Below are 23,667 nucleotides of genomic sequence, written 5' to 3'. Positions count from 1 at the left end.
CTTGGGCTGGGCTGCTCAGTGGTGCATCCTGAATACTGCTACTATTTGCTAGTAATTTTGGTAACCCACAGATGTAGAGTCATGGCATAGCTCTGACAGCATGTTACTATTCATGAGCGATGCTACTTCTCATGACTGCAATAAGTGCCACCTGCAATCAGCAGAACTGCAGGGAAGAAGCCTAGAGCTCAGATAAATAGTCCCCAGCACTGCAAGAACTGCAGAGTAGAAAACTGCTCAGAAGCTTATGGGTGGATGAAAGAGGTCTGAGCAGTTAAAGCTCCTGAATCTTGAGGAACCATCATTATGCCCTGGAAGAGATGACTTAAAAAACCTGGTGGCCTTCACAGTTTTCATTCTTTCTAGAGATATTGTATACTGTTTGCTATCACCTTCAATTGCAGTCATTTGGTATTACTACAATGAATGAAATAAAATCCCAAAAGATTAAATAGCTTTGTATTTGGAACAGCCTCCCATTGACCTCAAAAAATGGAATTTTCATGCTTGACTTCTCTGTGGACAGGACCATATTTGGGGATAGAGATAGAAAACGTCAAGATGGGCATATGTATCTGTGAGCATTGTGACAACTGATGTCACGCTCTCTTCACAGTAAGAAAGCAGATCACTGGCTTCTTGCAGACAGGGCATTTAGAGGAATATTTAATACAGCTTGGTATAGTGTCCTCTTTCTCCAAAAGTGTCAGGTCCTCTCAGCTACTCCATTGACTTTGCTTTACACAGAAGACCTGAGTAGCTAGAGAGGCAGACACAGCATACAGGAGTCATTGATAGAGGGTGCTCAGTGGCACCGCCAAAGTGGACGAGCTGTTTACATGTAGCAAAGAGGTTCCTGGCAGGAATGAGACATGGGATGTGTTTAAAATTAGATCAATCAGAAAAAAAACTTCTCTTGTTTTTTTTTGTTTGTTTGTTTTTTTCTTTCATGCCTGCTCATTCATGTTCTCCCCTTGAAATTCAGCCATATGTGATGTCTTTCCTCAAAGATCACCTTTATCTGTATACCTTCATATTGCTGTCATCACTCCTGTTCCTCAAGATACTTTTCTCATTGACCTATAGATCAATGATTGCCTATCGTACTTGGCTTTCAATCTAAAGGACGTTTCCTTGTAAGAAGCACAGACATCTACTGGGTGGAAACACTGCACAGGTACATGTATTGCTGTTATTCAAGGCTAAATCAAATTTCATAGGGAGAGATAAGGAAATTAAGTAAACAAACTCAATTTTACCTAACAACATTACTTTAATCATCCCCTTTCCTTTTTTGTTGAAGACACAGTATACTTAACAATTTGAAAACAACAAATACAGATACAACATTCTAGACAAATTAATTTTGCTAACCAGCTTAGTGCTGAAAGTCATTGTACAATGTAAGCATTGTTTTTTCTCTTTTAGGGAGATTTTTTTTTGCTGCACTGGCAGACAAATTGCAGGAATTTTAACCTTACAATACATACTAGTTCATATTCAGAACAGTACTTGTAACAACGGATACATGAACAGCATTTGGTGCATAAATCTTCATTCCTCTCATCAGCTATAGAAATTAAATAATTACACAAATCTGTATGTAAATTGTACCCTTACCATTCAAATTACTTTAAAAACTTGCCTTCACAGATACATGTTATATATATACGTCTATATGTCAAAGTAATTTCATTGCTTGTGTCCATCATTGAAATGCAATCTATAGCTATTTTTACTAAAATTTGAGCAGAAAAGTCATATAGATATGGGTGAAAACATATAAATAGAAATGACAGAAAAATAGATATATTGTACATAACAGTAATACAATATGTTTGTGTAATGTTGCAATTACTGAACTTGATTTTTATCTGCCACAACATCAAATTATTCTAGATTCAAACAGAAGCAGAGGCAAAATTTAAGAAATTAGTATTTTTTCACATTAACATGGCACAGAAGTTAAAATAGCAGTGCACAGTTTCTATGTTCCCGGCTATTGGCTTTATGAAGACAGAAAAGTATTCTTCACAGTGCTGGACTGGGCCTACATATCAGAGCTCTGGTGGCATGGTGCTGCTGTTCAGGGTTTTGAAAAAACTGTTCCCATCTAGCCCAGCTGGGGAGGCAGAACCCCCAGGGCAGCTGTGGCCTTTCCAGGAGAAGAAAGCCTTTGCCACTGATGGAGAGAAGTGGTGTAGTTGTCCTGACAGAAGAATCCCTCCTTCTCTGAACACACGCTCTGCTGCTAGTACAGAAGGTGCTGCATACCTATACGTACAGAGCTACAAGCACACACTCATGCGGTATAGCTAATATCAGTTACTAGTTGTGCAATTGCTATGTATTGGAATGATGCATTGTCATTTTTTGTTGAAAATCAGATTTTTTTTTTAAACAGGTAACAAAAAAACTAAAATTCCCTGGATGTATTCATGCTGATCTCAGTGGTTACCTTATTTATACTAATGAAAAGAATTGGTTAGGGTTTAACATTTTTTACATTACACAGTGTGGCAGAGATTGCTTGCTTCCTTCCTTGAACTAAATAGACACCTCAGGACAAACATGGTGGGTCCTCTCTCCTCATGCATCAGAGGAGGTGTGTGAGATGCAATTACCTACAAATATGGGAAAAAAGGGAAATGAAAGTACCTATAATCACAGAGCCCCAGAGAAACCCTTCAGTTTTTATATAGACCTGTCTCTTTCATTCATTATCAACCTGGTAAATAGAGGGAACTTTAAATGTTGCTGTGGCACTCATCTGGAATAGGGTGTACAATTCTGGGTGCATGTATTGAAAAAAAACACAAAGGATTCACCTGTACCATGCGCAGAAAAGGTTTACTTTTGGATGATCGGGAGAGTGGAAAGCCTATCTTAAAAGTGGAGACTCAAAGACTGGGCTTGTTTAGCTTAGCAAACAAAAGCTAAGAGAGGGTTCTGTTTCCTTGATAAAATATATTCAGGCAAAAAGATGAGCTCCTTAAACAACCAGGCACCAAAGATACAAGAACAAGAGGGTATAAACAATTTGTGCCTTCATATCTGTGAGGAATAAGAAGAATGCTGCTAGCTCTTCTAACGCTTCTACCTCACTCAGAGATGTGAGGTTTTGGGAGAGGCTCCAGTAGGTTTACATGAGCAGACAACCTGTGTTAGGATGGAGAACAAAAGGGACTGCTGAGTGGGACTGGATTACGTGGTGCCTGCAAGAGCAGAGGCTGGACTCTGTGACCAAGGAAATCCTTTCAAATTTAGTAATGAATAACTTTTTAAGTATCACTGGAGATGGCATTTCCTGTGGCCTACTCTCTTTGGGGAAATCAAAAGGAAAGAGACCTAAAAGAGAAATGGCTCACTCAAGTGCCTCGTTTATCTTTGGTCATTTTAACGCTACCCGGTCATATGCTGGACAGTCTTTTCCTGGACAGCATCCTTGCTGTACTTTTAGGAAGAACTTTCCCTATTATTAGTCTCTGCCCAGGCACTTGAAAATGGCAGTTTCCGTTTGCCGAGGTTTTCTCAAATTTACATGAGTCTGAGATGGTAGCTCGGGAGCTGGAAGACTTTGAATCCAAAGAAATCTGACTAACAGCAACACTGCTTGCACTCTTGGAAGAGTATGTGTAAATCATTTTGAGAAAGGCAGATTTTGTGTTTGTTTCTTGCTTATAAATTATGATATAGCACTTAGGAAGAAAAGTACAACAGAGAATTCCATAATTGGATATTAAAACAACAATGATTTCAACTGCTGGAAGGTATTTGCCAAATGTGGTTGCATAGACAGGGATAAATACAATCCATGCTATAAAGTAAATTAGCATGCCAAAGGTTATGAATTTAGCTTCATTGTAGTTCTCAGGTAACTTCCTACCTTTAAAGGCAAATATAAAGCAAATGAAAGCGAGAGCAGCTATATAGCCTAACATAATCCCGAAAGCCACAATAGAACCTTCATTACATTCCAGAATTATTGCTCTTGGAATTGAGAAATTTTGGTTCACAAAAGGGGTCCTAAATATTAGCCAGAACGTGCAAATGATAACTTGAATTCCAGTGCAGGTGACCACAATGGGAATAGGTTTATATACACATTTCAGGAAATTCTGTAGCTTGGGATCAAAGCTGAAGGCTACTAAAATTTTTAGTGACTTTATTAAAATACATGAAACGCAGAGTGCAAAACTTACGCCAAAGAGAGCTTGCCTAGTTTTACATTTGAATTCTGTGGGTTCACCCATGAAAAAGGAAGTGCTTAAAAAAATTAAGAAGTGGCTGAAGAGAATAATATAGCAGACAGTTAAACCTCCAGATGCCTTTACAACTGGTGTATTCAAGTTTTTAGTAAATATTACACTAATTGCCAAAATCAACACAATCCCAAAAGCAGAGAGGAGGAGTAGAAAAATAGCAAACCAGTCAGTCCAGTTGAGGAAATGGATTGTCTTTTTGTAGCACGTAGTACTGTTCATGGGAGCCCAGTAAGTTTTGTTGGTGCATTGGTAGCAGTAATCTATATCTGAAAACGGAAAAGCAAAGATAACTTAGAAAACCGAAGTAAATAAACTACAAAGTGGATTATCAAGGCTTGAGATACAGCAGGAATGTGGGATGCTAAAAGAAAATATATATGTCTGATCACTCCTGACTATTGCTGTTGCTGTCCAGGTGGAGGAGCTGCAGGTCTGTGGTGGCAGTGGCAGGAGGCAGTGGACGGTGGCAAAGATGACCATCTGCCACTTGCGAGGAGGCACTGGGTGCCTCCAGGGACAGGAAGGAGACAGGGAAAATGGCCAGAGTCCCAAAACTGTCTTGACCATCTCTGACAGGGGATGCATAACCTGGTCAGAGCTCTGCACAGGTTTACTTTAACTGAAACTTGAATAATTACTGGAAATGAAATCATTGGAACAATGTTTCTTTCGTTCACCTACTGCTATAGGAACCAATAGCTTTCTCCTTACAGACAGCTTTTGGAATACAATAGAGAATAATCATTGGTCTAGATTATGCTTTCAAAGGCTAATTTTGCTGTAAATTTCCTATTCTCTGATACGGAGAAATTTTGCAAGTATTTGCATTAAAAGGATAAAATTTAATTTCTTTCTGCTCACTATCAGGATATTCAAAGGACATTGTACCACAGATTTCTTAATTACATCTCTCTTTTCCATAGTTAACTTTCCCCTTTTAAAAACATTATTCAAACTATAAGTGAACCAGTGGTAACATACACATCAGATTTGTTTCTAGAAAGTATTACTGTACAGTCATATCAAACGTCATAGTACTCCTAGTAAAGACCAAAAATACGATGATAGGCAAAATAAATAACCCTTGTACTTCCACTGAACTGGGTGTACTGCAATAAGACACAAAACAAGGCTATCTTTTAGTGAGAAACAGTCTCATGAATAAATCAGACAGCCTCTTCCTTCAGACAAAGGATAATGCTAGTCAATTGGAAAATCTAATTGCTTTAAGTTTGGTCTTCTAAAAAGCATTTAAACCAAGTTTTATATACTGAATGCTGTTCTTTCCCTTAATATTTGGAAAACTGGGCATAAACAAATATTTTAATCTCATTCTGAAGTTATACCCAAGGTTGCCAAGTTACATTATACACAAACAAAACAATTCTATTGATCTCTAAATAAACTTTTATTTAGATCATAATTCTTTACCTGTTTGATTGCTGTAATGGTTTTCCGGGCAGTAAACACACTCATAGCAGCATGTGTGTGGACTTTCTGTAACCTTTTTCATCTGTCCTGGTCTGCAATGCTGGGAACATGTTGACTGAACCTTCTGCAGTGTGCAGAGAACAAAAAAAAAAAAATCAACTAAAGCACAGCTAATTACTAAGAACAAATCTCTTTTAAAATAAGCCTCCATTAATTCTATGACTTGCATTCTCTTTTTGTAACTTACAGGTGTTTTAAGGGAATTTGCAAATGATGCTGAAAAAAGGCATTGTAGGCTCTGTGTTTCTTGTATTTTTTTCCGCACAGTCAGCAAACGAAAGGAAGGGGAACTATCTACCTGATAATTTTGCAGCCATCAGTTTTAATTTTTGGCCCAAAATGGCAATCAGTGGAATTGTCTATACTTTTAAGATCCCGATTTAAGTGTCTTATTCAGCTTTGAAACTGGACTTTAGACTGTGAGGATCAGATACAAAAAAAGCACAGAAGCATCTGACATGGGACTTGGGTGGAATTTAAGTGACCAGTTTCACAGCTGAGATCTTGAAATCCTGCTTGGTTGCTCTTAACCCCAGGGGAGACACCTCAGCTCTGCAGGTGCTTCCTATTGCGGCTCTGAAACTCCTCACACTCAGCAGTACACGTCTGAGTCCTGCCAGGATATGGAAACCAGTTGCTCTGCCCAGGTCTCCTGAGAGGTTTTCTCTGCCTGGCAATCTCACAAAACAACTGCCATGCCAGCAAGGCTGAGCTCCCCACCAGTTTTAATGCAGTGGTAAAAGCATTTGTTAGGGAGGTGTGGGGGGTCTCAGAGGAAATCTGAGCTGCATCTCCTGGAGGACTGTCTTGACTGCCAAGCTATCAGTCTCTGTAAATGAGGGACTTTCCATCTTTCCTTTGGGTATATTTGTACCAATATGATTTCAGGAGTCATGGTCCAAAAGGAAGCACCATTATGAGGCATAGTGATTAGAGCCCTTTCTCAAGATCTGAGTTCAGGTCCTTGTTCCAAAGGCACTTTCTGTAACATGGAGAAACAGTCCTGAGGGACACTGCTATTTCCTCTCTCTCCAGGATGTAGCCCACAAGCAGATGGAGATACTTTCTCACCATCCTGTGCAGTGCCACAAAGAGGGAAAATATTCCAGGTCTGCTCCTGTCCTCAGCCTTTTCTACTAGCTGAGTCTACACCCTGAGACTAGCATTCAGCTAAACAGCAGGTTAGCCTTCCTTTTCCCATTAGTGATGAATAATTGGCAGCACAGGACCACGGTCAGTCACAGCTGCGGGGTGAACCAGCACCATCGGCAGTGCACAGACGATGGATTATCCAGCTGGAACTGACTGGGACTACCCACGAGTCCTGTCTACACCAGTGCTAGGGCTCCAGGGCTCCACATGCCTCACGAGCTTGTAGTTGTGCTGACCCCAGGGCTAACAGGAGTAAATAAGCAACAAACACCTCCCCCCTCCATTTTTTTCTTTTTTGCAGTAAAGTGACCAGATATGAGTCTTTATGTGCAAAATAAATGGCCATGTTGCATAAGAAAGAGGACACTTATACATAGACATTTTCTATTTTAAAATACTTTTCAAGATCCTGGAATAGCATCCTTAGGACAGACATAGCTTCTGATTTGTTCATCTTAGGAAACCTCATAGAGCATTCTGAACCTATAATTCAATCTGAAAGCATTGAGGCTGCTTACAGGTTGAAGAACTTGCTGAATGTGCAAGGCAGTAGAATACAGCCAGGGAGGATTCATCACTAAAAGGAGAGCATGAAAGTACATAAGAGATTTCTAACTGACACATACTTCAATTGAGAATCCCAGATGGAGAAAAAATATATGAAGCAAATTTCACACGTTATGCCAAAAAATTAAAGGTTACCTTTAAGTCCAGAAATTCCTTTCTTTTCTCCTCATCCTCAAAGACAAAATGACCTGTCTCTGTGTTGTATTCTGCCATTGTGGTGATTTCCATGTGGCCATCAATTTCTTTCCAAAGAAGTACATCATAATTAGTGTTCATATCTCCTTTGGAGTCAAACCTGATTTCTTTGTCATCATCAAGGACTGTAACTTTTTTAAGTTCTTCAAGGAGCTGAACATAGATATAAGAAACAATGCTATACATCAGTATCATTTCAGTGTGATAAAATCAATAGTCTAACATCTGTACAATGATATGAAGTTAAAAAAGGGAGAAATTCTGCTTTTTAGGAGTACAAAAATCTTAAAATTAAAAGAGATCTTTATAATTGTTTAGTCTGACTTCCTACACAGAATTACATTATTCAGGTAATCCTGTTGGTCATAAAAATCTATTACTCAAAAATGATCACTTCTTAACTCTATGTAATGTATACAAATACTCATGTTAGTATTTTTTTCCAGCCTGGGAAATTTTGTTACAATGATGGGGAAGAAAAGGTTTTGTTTACCAGAAACAAAGTAGGCCTTTCAGAAGTCCCCTTCTTGTAAAGAATTACCATGAACGATGCTACTGCTGTTATTTTATTATGCCCGGAGTAGATCTGAGCAACATTCGCTTCCAGACCAAGCTCCTCTAGGGTGTCTGGAAATATCTACTTTAACATTATTTTCAGCTGTGACTCTACTGCAGCTGATGCTGTGGATTGCAAGGTGAGACTCAGAATTATTAAATAAAAAATAAATGCCGATTCACTCAGATGAAACAGCATACATCACAATGGCAATAGATAGCAGGGTTGTATTTGATAGAACATAGGAAATATCAAAAACAAAGGTGCTTTAATAAGATAGCTGTCTAACTTAATGTTAAATCCATTCTGTTCTTTTTAATAGGGTGAAATTTCTCTCTCCCTCATCACAAACAGCCAGATCAAGAAGTTCCATGTGAACCTAGAAAAGGACAGGTTAAGGCACATATAACTCACTCCCAACTCATGGGGAGACCATAAGAGGACAATTAGCCATACTGGTTCTTAATTGGAGCAGCAGCTTTTTCTCTTTGCAGGCATAACAATTTTAGGCAATAGGGGTTAATTAACATGAAACAAACCACGGTTTTGATGAATGGCTGAAATTAACTGCTTCATTTGAAAAGCTCACTCTTACATAGATCCTGTTTGAGACTTGTAGCATTTAAAGATGTTGTCAAGAATGTCATCTTAAAAGGGTCTGGCATATATAACTGAGAAGAGGTGTCATTATTTTGAGAGTTCATATACTCTTGCTGCATCTCTACCAGTTTATGAAGACCCAAAGTATGCTTCTATCTGGTATTTCATCCAAGATAAATGTACTGTAGTCTTATGGGACTGAAGAGGAAGCTTTTTATTCTATATCCCCAGGCAAGTTGTTTAATCTTTCTCCACCCCACTTTTCCAATTTATCTAAAAATATAGAAACAACAGTGTTTTTTGTATATATCTTGAGCTTCAGACAGAAAGCGCTAATAATTAGCAACATTATGGCTAAGTCGATGAGTGTTTTTGCAAAGGCTGTAACACCAATGACTGATTTCTCAGTATATGGAGATGTGTGATATGGATTAGTTTCAACCTAAACTTTGTATACACCCACTTCTAGAGGGCTTAGGTTCGGTGTAGAGGAAATGTATAACAAAAACAGCACCAGGGGAGTTAATTATCTCTTTTGGTTTTCTTCGTGAGTTCTTAGCCTCTTAACAGGCCTCTTAATTTTGGTGGTTTGGGGTTAAATTCAGTCATGATGTAAATGCAGCTCCATAAAGTTGCATCCACTGTTGAGCAGTCCTGAATTTGTCCTATCTGCCTTTACAAATTTATGTAAAAGGTTGATTGTTACTGTTTTTTTCAAAATCCCCTATCTTGGTTTGACCTGCTCTGACCTAGGATAAGAGGTCAGAGTAAGTCAGAGTGCTTCAGTGTTTGTTTGACTTTTAAATGAACTTTTGTTTAATCCTCTGAGTAAAAGTGTGTAAAAGTGAATACTCCTGAGCAGGTTCTTGGGTAAAAGGTCAGGTCAGGTTTACTTGTCTGATTTTTCCTGTTCTTTTCCCACCCAGTACCATTTGATTACAGATGTGTTTTAGGCAAGTACCTCACCCATCTTAAAGATGTATGTCTAATTTTCCTACCAGTTTCAGTTTAAATCAAGACACATATACTGCAGAAGAATAGTCTGTTGCATTTCACTTTCAAGTGAAGGTTCTTTATAGAGGAAGATAACGTGAATTCAGACAAAATGGAGACAACAGCTAGGGAGGGAGAGGGAAATTGAAACACTTTGGTGAACTCTCTTCTCCTGTAACATTCACAGCTCCCAAAAGCACTCATTGCCGACTATTACACAGGTTTATAGCAACAGGACCAACCATTAGTAGTCTATCATCAGTATCTTAAGATAGATTGACCATACAGTGTTTATCTCTCCCACGTGACTAGCTAGTAAGATGTTCCAGCAAGAAGCCTATACACTGACTTCATCCAAGCTGATGCCCACTCTGCTGTCCTCTGTGAAGGTGGTGGAAGCAGGTGTTAGCATAGCTAATGAAGCCCAGCAGCTAAATATCTCTTCTGCACCCTGGAGTCATGTGTTTACAGCCATTGCTATTGTATCCATGCAGGAGGAGATGATGGGTGTGAATTTGTTCATTATCAGATAGTTCTCTGTACCACTGGACACAGCTGGGGCTTAGCACCAAGACCTTCTGTGTCTATGTGGGCCAAAAAAAAGGAGACAAAACTTGAGCCTGGTTCTTAACACTGCAGCAGTGAGGTGTTTCTGCTCTGGCGCATAGTCTGTGGTGTTTCAATTGGCTTATGCAGCGATGAAGAAAGGCAGGAACAGAAATAAAAAAAATGTCATTCAATAACAGGACCAAGGTAGTAAATCCAAGAATGTGGGAGGGAAAAGGAAACAAAAGTTATGCAGAGAGAATGAGACCTGAAAGAACTAACTTCATACCTCCCAGGGAGTGAAAGCAGAAGGATCCTTGCAGTTTCTGTCTTTGCATTGCCCCTTAATGGCATGAGCAATGGCATGGACTGCAAGTATAGTACTATAGATAAATCCTGGTTCAGTGTTGGCAATCAAAAAATCGTCTCTCCAGATTTGATGTTTATTCTCAGCATTTTGTGTCAGATTCTCTTGGGATTGGTTTGAAATGCACATTTGAAAATCATGGTACTCCAAGTGTGCACAAACTGACAAAAGCGTAATATATTCATGTAAAAACTTGTTGTTTTCAGTGGGTTTTTCGTGAAGGGTTCTCAGAAAGTCATGAAATGTAGATATGTTTCCACTTTTAAATCCAAACCCCACAACAGTTCCCAGCTGTTTGATACTGGGAATTGTACTGATTTTGACTGCAGCTGACCAGTTATCACTTGCAATCCAAATTTTATTTACATTCTTCTCAATTGCCTTGTTAAATAGTTTGAGCACATGGAATTGTCTCATAAAGACAACAATAACATTTACTCTGGTTTCCTTGACAATCTTCTCAATTGCTTGATCAACTTTGGTGTTAAAAGTGTTGTCAGAGAGATAGGCAGGCAGCATTTCTTTAAAAGCTATGCAAACGTTGTTTGCCATGGCCTGGACCCCAAAGCTCTCCAGAGCAAAACGCCCATTGTCATCATCAGTGGCTATCACTCCAATCCAATTCCACTCAGACTCACAGATTAAGCGGGCCATTGCTCTTGTCTGATAGAAATCACTGGGGATAGTCCTTAAAAAGGAAGGAAACCGGATTTTGTCACTGAGGATTTCAGCAGATGATGCAGGACTGACCTAGGAAGAGAGAACAATTCAGTTATGGAAGGGGTCTGCTCCAAAGGAGACCAAGATCACCAGTCACTTTTGCTCTGTCACTCAGTATGACCCAGGGCACCTTCTTCCGTGACTGGGCATGAAGCAGGTGCAGCCAAAGGGGTGGGTTTCCTCACCCCAGCTATTAGGATGAAGATACAATCCCAGTACTTTTTCTTGGTAGCCACCATTTTTGTCCTCTTGCACTTAGTTACTTTGGTGAAGGCTGAGTACACAGTCTTTCAAAAGGGGTATGACAGTTATGCCGGTATAAGAATTTTGTTTTAACCTGTTCAGATATCATCAACCTGCTATTCAAAACCATATTCAAATCATTAGAAACATTCAAATATTGTTTGAGTTATTATTCAAATGATTGGTAACTTTATATTTCGCAGTATTTTTCTATCACTGAGTATGCTAATGTGGTTCATCCACATATACATTTTCTCTCCAAACTTCAATTGCTATGTTTTAAAAGTATCATAGTCTCTTGGAAGAATCTCCCAGAGAAAACAGTAACCAATACTACAGAATACTATAATAATCTTTTATATAAAACATTTGCTATCTTTTTCCTGTGAATGTAGCTAGGGAAACATAAATGGAAAAGTGACATTTAAATCTGTTTAGTTTTTAACCCTTGTCTATGCTCTTTTTGAAGCTTTCCAAAATGAGAGGCACTTATCTCAAGGGGATACCAAGTCTTAATGTTGTCAGAAGATTACAGATGCTATTGAAGAGAGAAATCTACTAGGTCACCGTTTCCATCCCCATGTCACAATGCAGATTTCTTTCCTCACCTGCCTTTTGATTGAGTTCAAGTGTGACATTTTAATTTAAAACCTACTATAGCTCTTATGGTGGAGCTGGAGGTCATAATTCCTACCACTGCAGAGGAGTAGATTCAGTTATCTTAGGTCTTTTGCACGCTTGGTTACTATGCTGCTACTTCACAGTAAAGGTAGTTTATGCCAAATTGCCACCAGGATGTGCAACACAAAATAGTGTGGAAGTGATTTTACTTCTCAGTAGCATGTCCTGGCCCATTATAAACCCAGCTCTTCCACAAGAGTTGTGCAATCCACAGCAGCAATGTAAACCCCAGCCTAAGTGCAAGCATGGGACTGTGCTCGCTAGCATTATTTCCTGTGTTAAGAGACAGGTCAGAAATAGGGAAGAATATTTTGGGACGGTGTGGATCCAGATCTGTATTCCTCCTCTTCTACAGCTACATGAAGAATAACAGGAGTAAAATTGTCTTTTAGAGCAATATTTCTCACTTCCTGTGCATAGTTAGAACAGACCTGGACTCCCAAATCCAATCTCTCTCAGGCAGGAGAGAATTTCCAAATTTCTGGCCAAATTAGATTTTGAGTTTCTTTCAGCTTGAGATAGAGTATTATCATATAATACATTCATTATCACCACAGGCCAAATTAGACACGGTGACTGTAATTCAGCTGCCTGAACAAAGACATTGAGTAGCATCGGAGGTACTTTAAAGTAACTGACACATCAACATGGGTTTAGCAAACATGCTACAGGACCTACAAGAGACCAGCATCATCCTGGAATAGCACATAGAGACATGTACCTAGGGCATATAAAAGAGCACTAAATGCCTTTGTTTAGGCAAGCGAATCAAGCACTTCAATCAATCTCACGCCTCCTGATGTCCTTAGCTTGAGTCAAATCCTGCCGTGTAATAAACATGTGACTTGCAATCCCTGTGATCAGAGCCACATCTTCTAACCATAACCTCTGTTCAAAACAAAATCATTCCCTCAAACCTACCTGTGGGATTAGTTGCAAAGCCAATAGCCTTGAAACTGCCATTGACACCTCAGAGTAGCTGGCTCCAATGACTGCCTTAATTCTTGGTATGTAGTCTGAATAGTTACACTTGAATTCTACAATATCCTTAGAAGAATTGAATTTAGACAGGAACCTCAGAGCAGATGCCATGGCTCTTGTAACTTCTGCACAAGTATCATAGATTTCATAGCCCAGAGTAACTCCAGATAACAATGTTGAATTGTTGATCATTTCAATAGCATGTATCATTGCAAGTGTCTGAAGAAAAACTTGAATTTCAAAGCTGTCAGGAAACACAGAAGTTTTATTTTAGATAAGCATCTTTGGGAACAAGGCTGAAGCAAAGTCTGTTTTGAGCATATCCTTTAGAATTTGACAACTACTGGAAAGAAATGATGAATAATATATTTGGTGTGATTTACTTGGGTTTTTATGTACTAAAAATTAGAAGTCATGTATTTTGCTCTTATCTGCAAATCAACACAAAACTTTAAATTTACCTAAATAAAAATTGCTGTTCTGAAAAAAAACAGGCACTAAAATCCAAATTTGCATGGTAAATGAAAATTTGCAAGTTATATCTTCAGGAAGTAGCTGTCAAAATCAGTAGGGCTATTCTAATTTACTCCACCTAGTCCAGTAATCTTTTTTTTTTTTTTTTTGGATGTATTTACTTTCACCAAAGACCTGAAGCAAAGAAAAGAAAGGACTAAGTATTTCTGAATAGAACTAAATATTTCAGAGGCTGAGGTTTTCTAGTGGTTGCATGGAGTTTTCTAAAATCCTCTTTAAATCTAATGAAGTTAATAGAGCTATTCCCCTTATCATCAGTGAATATTATAATATGTTCCTTATCAGAACTACAGTTATACAAAATATCTGCAATACCACCAACAATCCTCTCAGGCTAGGTTCTCTAAAGCTTTCAAATCTTGCAAGCCAAATTAAATTTCAAATGGATCTGAGACAATTTATGACTTTATATAAAAACAATGGAAGGCTTACAAAATGACCAATTTTGTCATCATTTTGAAATAAATCCAGGTTGATATCTGCATGTCTAATTGATCATTAAATTCACAGGTAGGATTAAGTTGGATCTAAAATTCAAATGAAACTTTATGATTTGTACCTGTATTAAAATTAAAGACAATGTATATTTGGAATTTCTAATTTAGGAATATTAATTAAATATTAGAAATATTTAAAATAAAGTTCTTCACCACATTTCCTTTGCATTATTTCCATAAAACAAATGTTTAAAGTACAGTAGGATTTAGAGTCAACCAAATAAATATTTTGATGCATAGTCTAAACCTGAATGTGTACACAACATGGTGTTTGCACAATCTATATAATGTAATTCCACTATTATTATTTGGATAATAATTACAATCTAGTCAGCAAGGTACTATCATAGATTTCAACTGCTTTGTCCTGTGAGGTGAGAGTCATAAGGACTTAGATAAAACAGAGCGGTAGAGCTCTGTCTGCGTCCAGATCATCTAGGTGCAACTTCATCACAAATAATGAACAACTGCACAGCAGAGTACTTCAGACAAATAGCAGTAAATTAGCATTTACATGAAAATTAAATTAAAAGGGTTGTTCAGCCCAAACCTCTAAGGTTATATGATTATTTATGAAGATTGAGATAGGGATCAAAAACTCATTTCCTTCCTCAGACAGCCACGGTAATTTCTGCTGCATGCATTCTGTGCTATGTTATGCACAATTTATTTGATGTCCCAGATATTTTAAGGAGTAAGAGGAGTAACCAAAACAGATTTTTGTTGCTATTAATATGAAATGTACATGACCAATGTCAGTGTTGCCTTCTTTGGTATATATGTAGTTTACAGTATTACTCACCTAGCACAGTTCTGAATTACTGGCTTGATGGGATGTTCTTCTGGATGCAGCATTTCATTATGAACTGCAAACAAGCCTCCAATAACAATGTCTCCTGGAGAACTGGCGCCCACAAAGTCATCAGTATTCTGGCAAGAGTAGGCAATATCAGTGCTGATCGCAATGCAGGGAATCAAAAAGCTAACTAATGCCATGTTTCTATTTCACTTGCTCGCTACCAACTTTAAGTCAATTAAGTTCACCGCAGTGCCAACAACACTGTTCCTATTTCATCTATAAACAGCAGCAAAGGAAAAAGGCTGCACTCAAAGTTAGTCACACTTCACAAGTTACTCATATTTGCTCAGCTGGCTTAGGCTGCTTCATTGATACTACTAAAGCAATGCTGTCACATAAAATGTGTGAGTGTAGGGGTGTGTGAGAGAGAAGAGGGCGGGAAAGAGATAAATGAGTTTAAAAGGAAATGTTGGACATAAAATCTGTTCTGCTGTGTTCAAAGATTATTATACTTTATATAAAACACATGGCAAATATTTTGGTATAAATTTGGGCTTGTCCTGAACACCTTCCAGATGAGTGCAGTGTGAGAAGAAGTGATCATGTAACATGCTAGTAACATTACCGCAACCATATTTTGAAGGTATGGTCCAAAAAATATCAAAAAGAGACCTTTTCACTACAGTGGGCTTTTGATCAGACTCTGATCTAAAAAAAAGCTGTCAAAAGGTTGCATTTCTCTCAATCTTTTTCTTATAATTTTTTAAATCTTTGTGTTAAAAAATGGTTTGGATAATCTAATCTTCATGGTTTTGGTGCATCCACAACTCTTACTAACTTCAGTGGGTTTAGGATCAGGTTCTGTACTACAAGCCAGGCTTTGTTTGCTGCTTGCTAATCCAAAAGACAACAAACAGTGGGAAATTATAACATAGAGCCTAATTTTTTGAAAATGTGGAGTACACTCTCTTCCCCCTTTACAGAATCACAGAATGGTTGAGGTTGGAAGGGACCTCTGGAGATCATCTAGTCCAACCCCCCTTTGACCAAGGACACCACCACATGTGTGGCAGATTCTGTGCTTTGGAAGGATCAAGAAGCAGCTATTCTCAGTACCATCATTTCCCTCAGATTCGCAGGAATCTCGTTTGTAAAATCTGATGCCATGGCAGTAGGGAACTGAGGAAAACAGAGAAGCAGAGGCTGGGTTATCAGTTTTCATAAACTCCAAGCATAGACACCAAAGTGAGTACATCTCTTTAGGACACAAAAGTAATTGATGCTACTAAACTATACCAATTGACATAAGAGACAAAGATTTTAAAAAAATACCTGTTTTTTCTTGACATTGGGAAACTTATTTCTCTATTTTCTTATAATAACTTCTTCATACTTTGCTTCCTTTGGTAGAGTGCCAAAACACTCCGAAAAGAATGGGGTCAGTCATAGAGCTGATTGTATTACAGGAAAGCTGGGTTTTGCATTGCAGAAGTTTTGACTTAAGCATCATTTTCTTGCAAGCAATAAAAGAAAAATGGTACGTGCGTTACATATTCTTTCTGATAAACATGATGCATACTATATAACTGATCTGAATTAATGCATTTTGCTTTTTTTCTCACTAGGCTCTTCACACTTAGAGTATTTTTTTGCAACAGAGGTATTGCAAATACACGTTAATCCCCAGTAAAGTTACCATTCAGCCTCTTTGTTATAGTATAACAGCTTGCCTGTCTTTCATCTGCCTTCTTTCTTTCCATGTGATACCCTTGCTGTCAGTTCAGACCATATAGTAAAAAGCTGCCTACATTTTCTTTAATGAATCTAATGACATGCATTTATGGGCAGATTATGATATCAATTTATATTGCTTTTACATTGATTTGTAAAAATTCCACTTATTTCAAAGATATTCCTCTTGATTTATACCAGCATAAGTGTAATCAGACTCTGACCCTGAATTATGAGCTGTACTAGCAAAATATTTTGCATAGGTATGCTTACATGGCAATTGCAACCTTTAATCCTGTTTAATCATAAATATTTGATATGGTGATGTTATGGTTCACCTTCATTTGCCTGGTGCAAAGCAGAACTATTTTCAGTTTATACAGCCTGTAATATATCATGTCTGGTGTTTCCTGGATTACAGTGCAGTCACCAACTCTTGAAGGAGGATGCAGAAAGTGAGAACAACCAACCCTGAATCTGTGTTGGGAAATCCCAACTAGATCACATTTCTCACATATCTCCTGAAACTTAGCCAGCCCTTTCCAGGCAGGTTCCCATTCCTTTCTGCCCAAGAAGTACACCCTAAAGCCTGGCTCCACCTACTCTGGAGTTTTCTTTTCCCTGACTTTTGTATGTAACTTCTTCTAAACCTCCTGCCAAAAAATGATGTCTTATGGGGTTAAAGCATAAGCTGGTTATTTCCTTAAGCAGGTCACAAGAAATAGTCAGTATTATGCCTCTAGTATAAAATGTAACTTTTAAGGACATAACATTAAGTACACATTAATCACATTAAGGAATCAATTGAAATACAGTACTGATAATTCCAGGCTTGAAGTTTGTTATAGTTTATGATTAGAAGCAGGTAAGAAAATCTATTCTGGCCAGTACCTAAAAAGCCATTAATATCTATAGAAGAGGGTTTTATCCAGAAACCCAAATCCTAATTTGGTCACTTTGGAAAGTGGAAGTTGACAAAATAAACATCACATATAACTGGTGCATAATTTCATGTTATTTATAAAAACACCATGAAATGAGGTGTGCTTTAAATCCAGCTGCATTGGTTTTATTTCATTGTGTACAATATATTCACAAGGAGGGGGGTTTTTTGTTGTTATTGTTTGCTGTCAAGACCAGTAATTATTGCTGGTGGTGGTAAGTACTTAGAAACATTACTGAGATCAGCGTAATCTAGTACTGCAGAACTAACTAGAAGTGTTCTCAAATACTCTTTTTCATTGATACTTAAGTACCAATAAAAATAAGCATATAGTACAAAATGTTCTTTTCTTAAAATTTAGTGATATATTATTGTAACATCAGTACACTTTCACAGTCACTTGTATAGGAGTTATTTCCTGGGAAAAACACAAGAGTAGATGATACCTTCATACTTCAAAAACCACAGGTGAGGTAGAATCAAGCATAAGATTCAGGGGAACTCTTGAAGTATCATTGTCTCTAGAAAGCAGAGTTTAAGGGACTGTGCAAAGGCAGAAACAAACCCACCAAACCTGAAAGTATTCTGAGAGGCACAGATGAATTCTGAGAAGCTTTGGAGGATCTGCATGGAGACAAAGACACTCTGTTAGTTTATCTGTATGCCCCAAAGCTACCTGCTACCACACCAAAATGGCTAATTACTTCTTCCACCTGGGCTTCAGCTCCCCTTTGAGGACTAGAATAGGTGGGCTTTGGAAGATGGCCCTGCCAAAATCAGCACTAATCTTGCAGATTCCTTCTTGTAAATTCACAGCCCATAAGTTTTTGTCAGCAGTGCCATACCTACTCTAAGGCTCCACAGTGCAAAACATGTAAGAGAAGCAAGAGGGACCTGAGTATGAAACTAACTGAGTGTACTCTCAGAATGGCAGATACAAATAAATGGACCATCTGCAGAAAACAAACATCAAGATTTTGGCTGAGCTTTTTGTTCTAGTTTTGGTCTTTTATGGAGAAGTTAATGAGTTAGATTCTAACAGAAATATCTCTTCTATGAAGCCTGTCCAATCAGATGCTGTTACAAGAGAAAGACATTTTTGATCACATTCTGTTTTATACCACTTTTAATTGTACTGTTTACAAAACAACATACAGCACAGAGCTAGATCCTCTTCTAGGCATATGCAAAAGGGAAGGAAAAGAAGGAAAAGATTTGGCTATTCTGGCTGTTGTTCAGAAGAGCTGGATAACCACACCTGCCAAGACCTGCCAGACACAAGGGACACTGCCCTGTTTGGAGAACCCAGCAACATCTGAATAAAATCCTGCCATACCTAAGTAAGGTCAAGCTTGTGTAAGTTAAGAAGAGTGACAATGTCTTCTCGGATTGTTCTTCGAATTGGAAAAACTAAGCCACAAGAGAAAGGAAGAAGAACTATGGTTTTAAATTCCCGAGCTGGGTGGGTTTTTTTCTCCATTCTACCACTGACTCCTTGCATCTGTTCTGCGCAGACTTCTATCATGACCTCCCAGCCCTAATTAGTCATTTATAGCCAAATTTCTGAAAGGTTCCAATTTCTCTGAAAAGAATTAGAGCCAAAATGCCTTGAAACTCTAGACTTAATCTTCCTTTGATTCATATCATAACTGCAAAACAGAGATGACAAGTCTTCCTTTCTATTTACATTGTAAACTCTTTAGAACAGCTACTCTCCTTTACTTATGATGAGCACCCAGATTAAACAGGGTATTTTAATTCAAGTAATAAATAACACAAAAACAAGGGAAGAGAAAAAACAGCTAAACTAATCCAGGTCCTAGTGTAAATCAGTGCTGCAAGAGAGAAGCATACCTTATTCCTGTTTTAGTGTACCACCAGAGCTAAAGAAGCAGCATATGTTCCCATCAACCTTCATGTTTTGCCATGTATGAGGTGTCTATTAAAGAAAGAATCACTTTTCACAGAACTCTAATTGTTGCTGGCAATACTGTAAGCACTGTGGTTGCATGAGCCTTAACCAACTAGGGAGCTTTTCAGTACAAATGCCTGTGACTGCTGCCATCTCCCTCCTGAAAAGATGATACAAAATCCAAGCCATTGCTTTGGCCAGCAAGACATCTCTCAGTTGTCTTTCTTTTGGGGCAGTAAGCCGCATGCCTGAAAGACTCCTAGGTAGCCTGGCTGTTCCCTAAGGTCTTACTGAAGCCCATGGGAGCTGATGTTCCTCACAACCAAGGCTGAAAGGCTAGTTGAAGGCTACGAAAAAGAAAGTCAAACGTGAAACTCAATATGTGACTATGAGCAAAGTCTGGGAACATTCCAAAACCCAGAAATATCAAGGAAAACACATGCGAAAGTTAAAACTGTTCTCCAAAATCACCACCAAAATGCCTGTGCAATTGGAAGCAGCATTTGTTTGCAGCAGTGAAGCCATCAAAAGTGAGTATACCAACACTTTCCAGGCCAGCAAGAAAGAATTCCCCACTGTGAAATCATTTTCTTTTTCATTTTAGACAGCTTCATTAAACATACTACACCAATGGAGGGACCCAGTGTTAGTATCTTAAAACAGTAGCTGTATATTGTACAATATATATATAACATATGTACATGCATATATGCATATGTTTTATATATATAACTAGCAGCATATAAGTCACAAGGCTACAAGACCTTTGGCAACCAAGGAAATGCAGCTACTCAAAGAGTGAGAACATATGATATTGAGCCTGGGTCAATGTGTGGCTTTTCCACAGTGATTTAACCAAAAAGTAAATTTGAAACAATATTTTTAATTATCTCTTATGATTAAGATGCATTTAGTTTATAGAGCCATTTCCTTCAATATCATAGACTACATCTATACTAATAAAGACAATGAATAGAGCTGAGCCTGAGGCCAAAAAAATTAAACCCAGAGGAGGAAATATTGATTAGGATTACCAGTTTATTAGACTAATATCACTGTTATATTTAACCCAGTGATTTTAGATTATTCAGTCTCTGTTAGGGAAATTTAAACAGTGAAGCAAAAAAGAAGCAGGTAATGCATTACTTTAGTTATATTTTAGTTATATTAATAAACATTCTTCTACTTACTGGCACCCTATTTATCTTAATTTTAAATATTAAAATTAAAAAATGGAAAGGGGAATGCCCCATTATTTTGATTCATGCCTTGTTATAAAAAAAACTTTTTTTTTTTTTTTTAAAGAACTATCAATAATGAAATGGAGTTTGGACAGATACCAAGCAGTCACATTAATTCCTGAGAAACAAACTAACTCAGTTTTCAAGGTCATATGGTTTGTCCTCTAGAGCCGGTCAGCTGAGCTACGTGATGGGGGGAATGCGTCCTTTTTTTCTCTACAAGGTCACAACATTATAATGTGTCGCCTGATGTTCTCTGAAAGCTGAATTCCTCTCAATGCAGATAGCCTTTTGGAGCACTTTTGGTAGAAAACTGAGATGCTGGAAATCTCCATAGAGGAGTGCTCTGATGGTGCCTTTAGCCTCCTGTCCTGGCAGTCAGGACAGTCCTAGGAAGGCCCAGAGTAACTTTCCTTTCAGAAAGAGTTGTAGTCAATAGTTAGTCAATACAATCAGGGATATTCATGCACCTCTACTGTTTGTGGTAGCATAAACAGTAGCTCTGGTTCACCAGTGTCATGGAGGGGGAATACATCTCATTTCTACAACTTTTTGAGCTCAGAGCAGAGATGCTGTTTTATCTTCTCTCTTTAATACTTTAACACATTTGGAGTAAATTTGCGTTAAAAATCATTTTGAAATGAAAAATCAAATGGATTTGACTTTTCTAAAGTTGAGGACAAGTAGTTTTGGTTATCCTAAAATTGAATTTTTCTGTAAATGAACTATTCTTTCCAAATATTCTATCAAGGCTGCTCCTATCTCATTCAGTCAGGAAGACGGTCAGCTGAGTAGGATGCGGGACTATTTTTCCTAAAAGATAAGGTGGCAGGCATGGCCCAGTTGACTGAGATGCTTTATTTCTCTCCTGAATAAGATGTTTCCTCTTTGAAGATGTATTTCTCTCCTGACTGTTTTATTTCTTTCCTTTGTTCAACTTCCTCTCCTTTTAAGTGGAAAAAAAGTGAGCAAAGATGTCACTCATCTATTGACAATCCAAAGATGTGGGCCCAGCTTGCAGTTAAATAACCATCCAGAAGGAAACAAAATCTCTAGTTTAGAAGTCTGGGCATTCTCCTGAGACCGTGGAGGCCTGGGATCCAGCCCTTGTGCCAGTGACTTTTTACTGTTGTATAGTGAAACCTTTGCTAGATAAAGGATGAGAATTCGGGTCTTTCCACTCTCAGTGCCCCTTACTTATTGGGATGTCACTGACTATTTGTTTGAGGGAGTCCTTCTAGCCTGATGGTTAGGTACTCCCCTCAGAGAGGCAGTATATTCAGAAATTCCTGCATGCTCTGGAAATCCCTGTCTGCAGGAAAGTCAGGCTGGGGATCTTCTCGTAAGAAAATACTGATGGCAAGCAGGTATGAAATGGGTGTTAAACCTCTCAACACTATTAATACTGAACCATGCCTTAAAACAGAATATTAGGCTCAAAGGGGTTTTGACTGTGGGGAATTTGAGGGTCTTAGTTTTGAAAATAAGCTGTTAAAGTGACAGCCAGCTATCTAAATCCAAATAGTTCTCTTGGTGACCTTGTGCTTAGTCTCACTAAACCACTTTTGCAAATAGTACCTAGTGATTTCTTAACTCTTACAGTACTTGTCAAAACACATAATTTCTTTTAAAATTATGAGCATTTTGCTTTAGTCACTTTGGAACTGGAACAGAATTGATAATATTAAGCAGTAATTAGAATAAGAGACAAGCAAAAAAGATACAGTTTTGGGAGTAAGGATTAAAAGCCAGGTGGTCCCCAATTTTAAGGAAATGTCCTCACCTCTAGAAGATATCATGGAAACGCTTGCATTCTCTCTGACTCGGCAAGCTTTTAATTATTCTGTGCAAACATCAGCATGGGAAAGAATGAGAACTTACTTGCTGCCCTTCCTCAGCATACAGCAGTGAGATCACTTTCAGAAGCATGTGTTAAAATCTCTTTGGACAGAAGATAAAATAAGAGCCCAAGTCTCCCAAATGTGCTGACTGACTGGATCTAGAATGGCACACCAGGGAAAGGATTATTTCTCCTTTGCCCTGATTTCATGAGACTCCTCTTCTAGTCAGTGTCTTGAAATCACAGGTCTGAGCAAGTACCAAAGTGTTTATCTTCTCCCTGAACACTGACTTATTGGACAGAGAGAAAGATACTACTACTTCCAGCAATGTTTTGGGACAAGGGTGGTGACCAGAGGTGCCGAACTGTAGAAGAGCTAAGTGGGATTTGAGGATCTTATCAGTATTTCCTATTGGCTACTGTAGGCAGTTCTTAGCTCAGCCAGCTGGTCTTGGGGAACCCCACTTTTGGGGGCCTAAATCTCCTTCAGTTTGTACAGGAGGCTGAGATCCCAGACACAGCTGTAGGGAGCTCTGTAGGCAGGCTAGCAATGAAGTCCTCAGCACTCAGTTTTGGAAAACCTAACCTTGCTGAATTTCATCCTATGTATCAAAGGCCAAGATTCTTAAAGGTAAAGAGGTTTTCATGTCCTAGTTAATTCAGTTCAAGTTACTTAAATACCTTTAAAAGCTGACTCTCAAACTTTTTCATACTAGAACTTTAGCTCTCAAATTATTTTGTGATTTTTGAGAGTTAAATCAAGGGGGTTGTGGTTACCCTTATTCTAGGACTTTTTTTTTTTTTTTAATATTT

General features: G+C 38.2%; 1 protein-coding gene across 1 annotated transcript; it reads right to left on the bottom strand.

The window, feature by feature from the left end:
* Nucleotides 1–3,410: 3,410 nt before the first annotated feature.
* GPRC6A (G protein-coupled receptor class C group 6 member A) lies at nucleotides 3,411–15,384 on the bottom strand. The gene is made up of 6 exons (XM_013958968.1): nucleotides 15,191–15,384; nucleotides 13,298–13,601; nucleotides 10,655–11,482; nucleotides 7,611–7,823; nucleotides 5,697–5,820; nucleotides 3,411–4,531 (listed from the first exon to the last, which is right to left on the bottom strand). The coding sequence occupies exons 1-6, from the start codon at nucleotides 15,382–15,384 to the stop codon at nucleotides 3,411–3,413; spliced, it is 2,784 nt and encodes a 927-aa protein (XP_013814422.1).
* Nucleotides 15,385–23,667: the final 8,283 nt, after the last annotated feature.

The sequence above is a fragment of the Apteryx mantelli genome, chromosome 3 (assembly GCF_036417845.1).
Source record: "Apteryx mantelli isolate bAptMan1 chromosome 3, bAptMan1.hap1, whole genome shotgun sequence".
Classification (NCBI taxonomy): domain Eukaryota; kingdom Metazoa; phylum Chordata; class Aves; order Apterygiformes; family Apterygidae; genus Apteryx; species Apteryx mantelli.
This window is presented reverse-complemented; position numbering and strand designations above follow the sequence as displayed.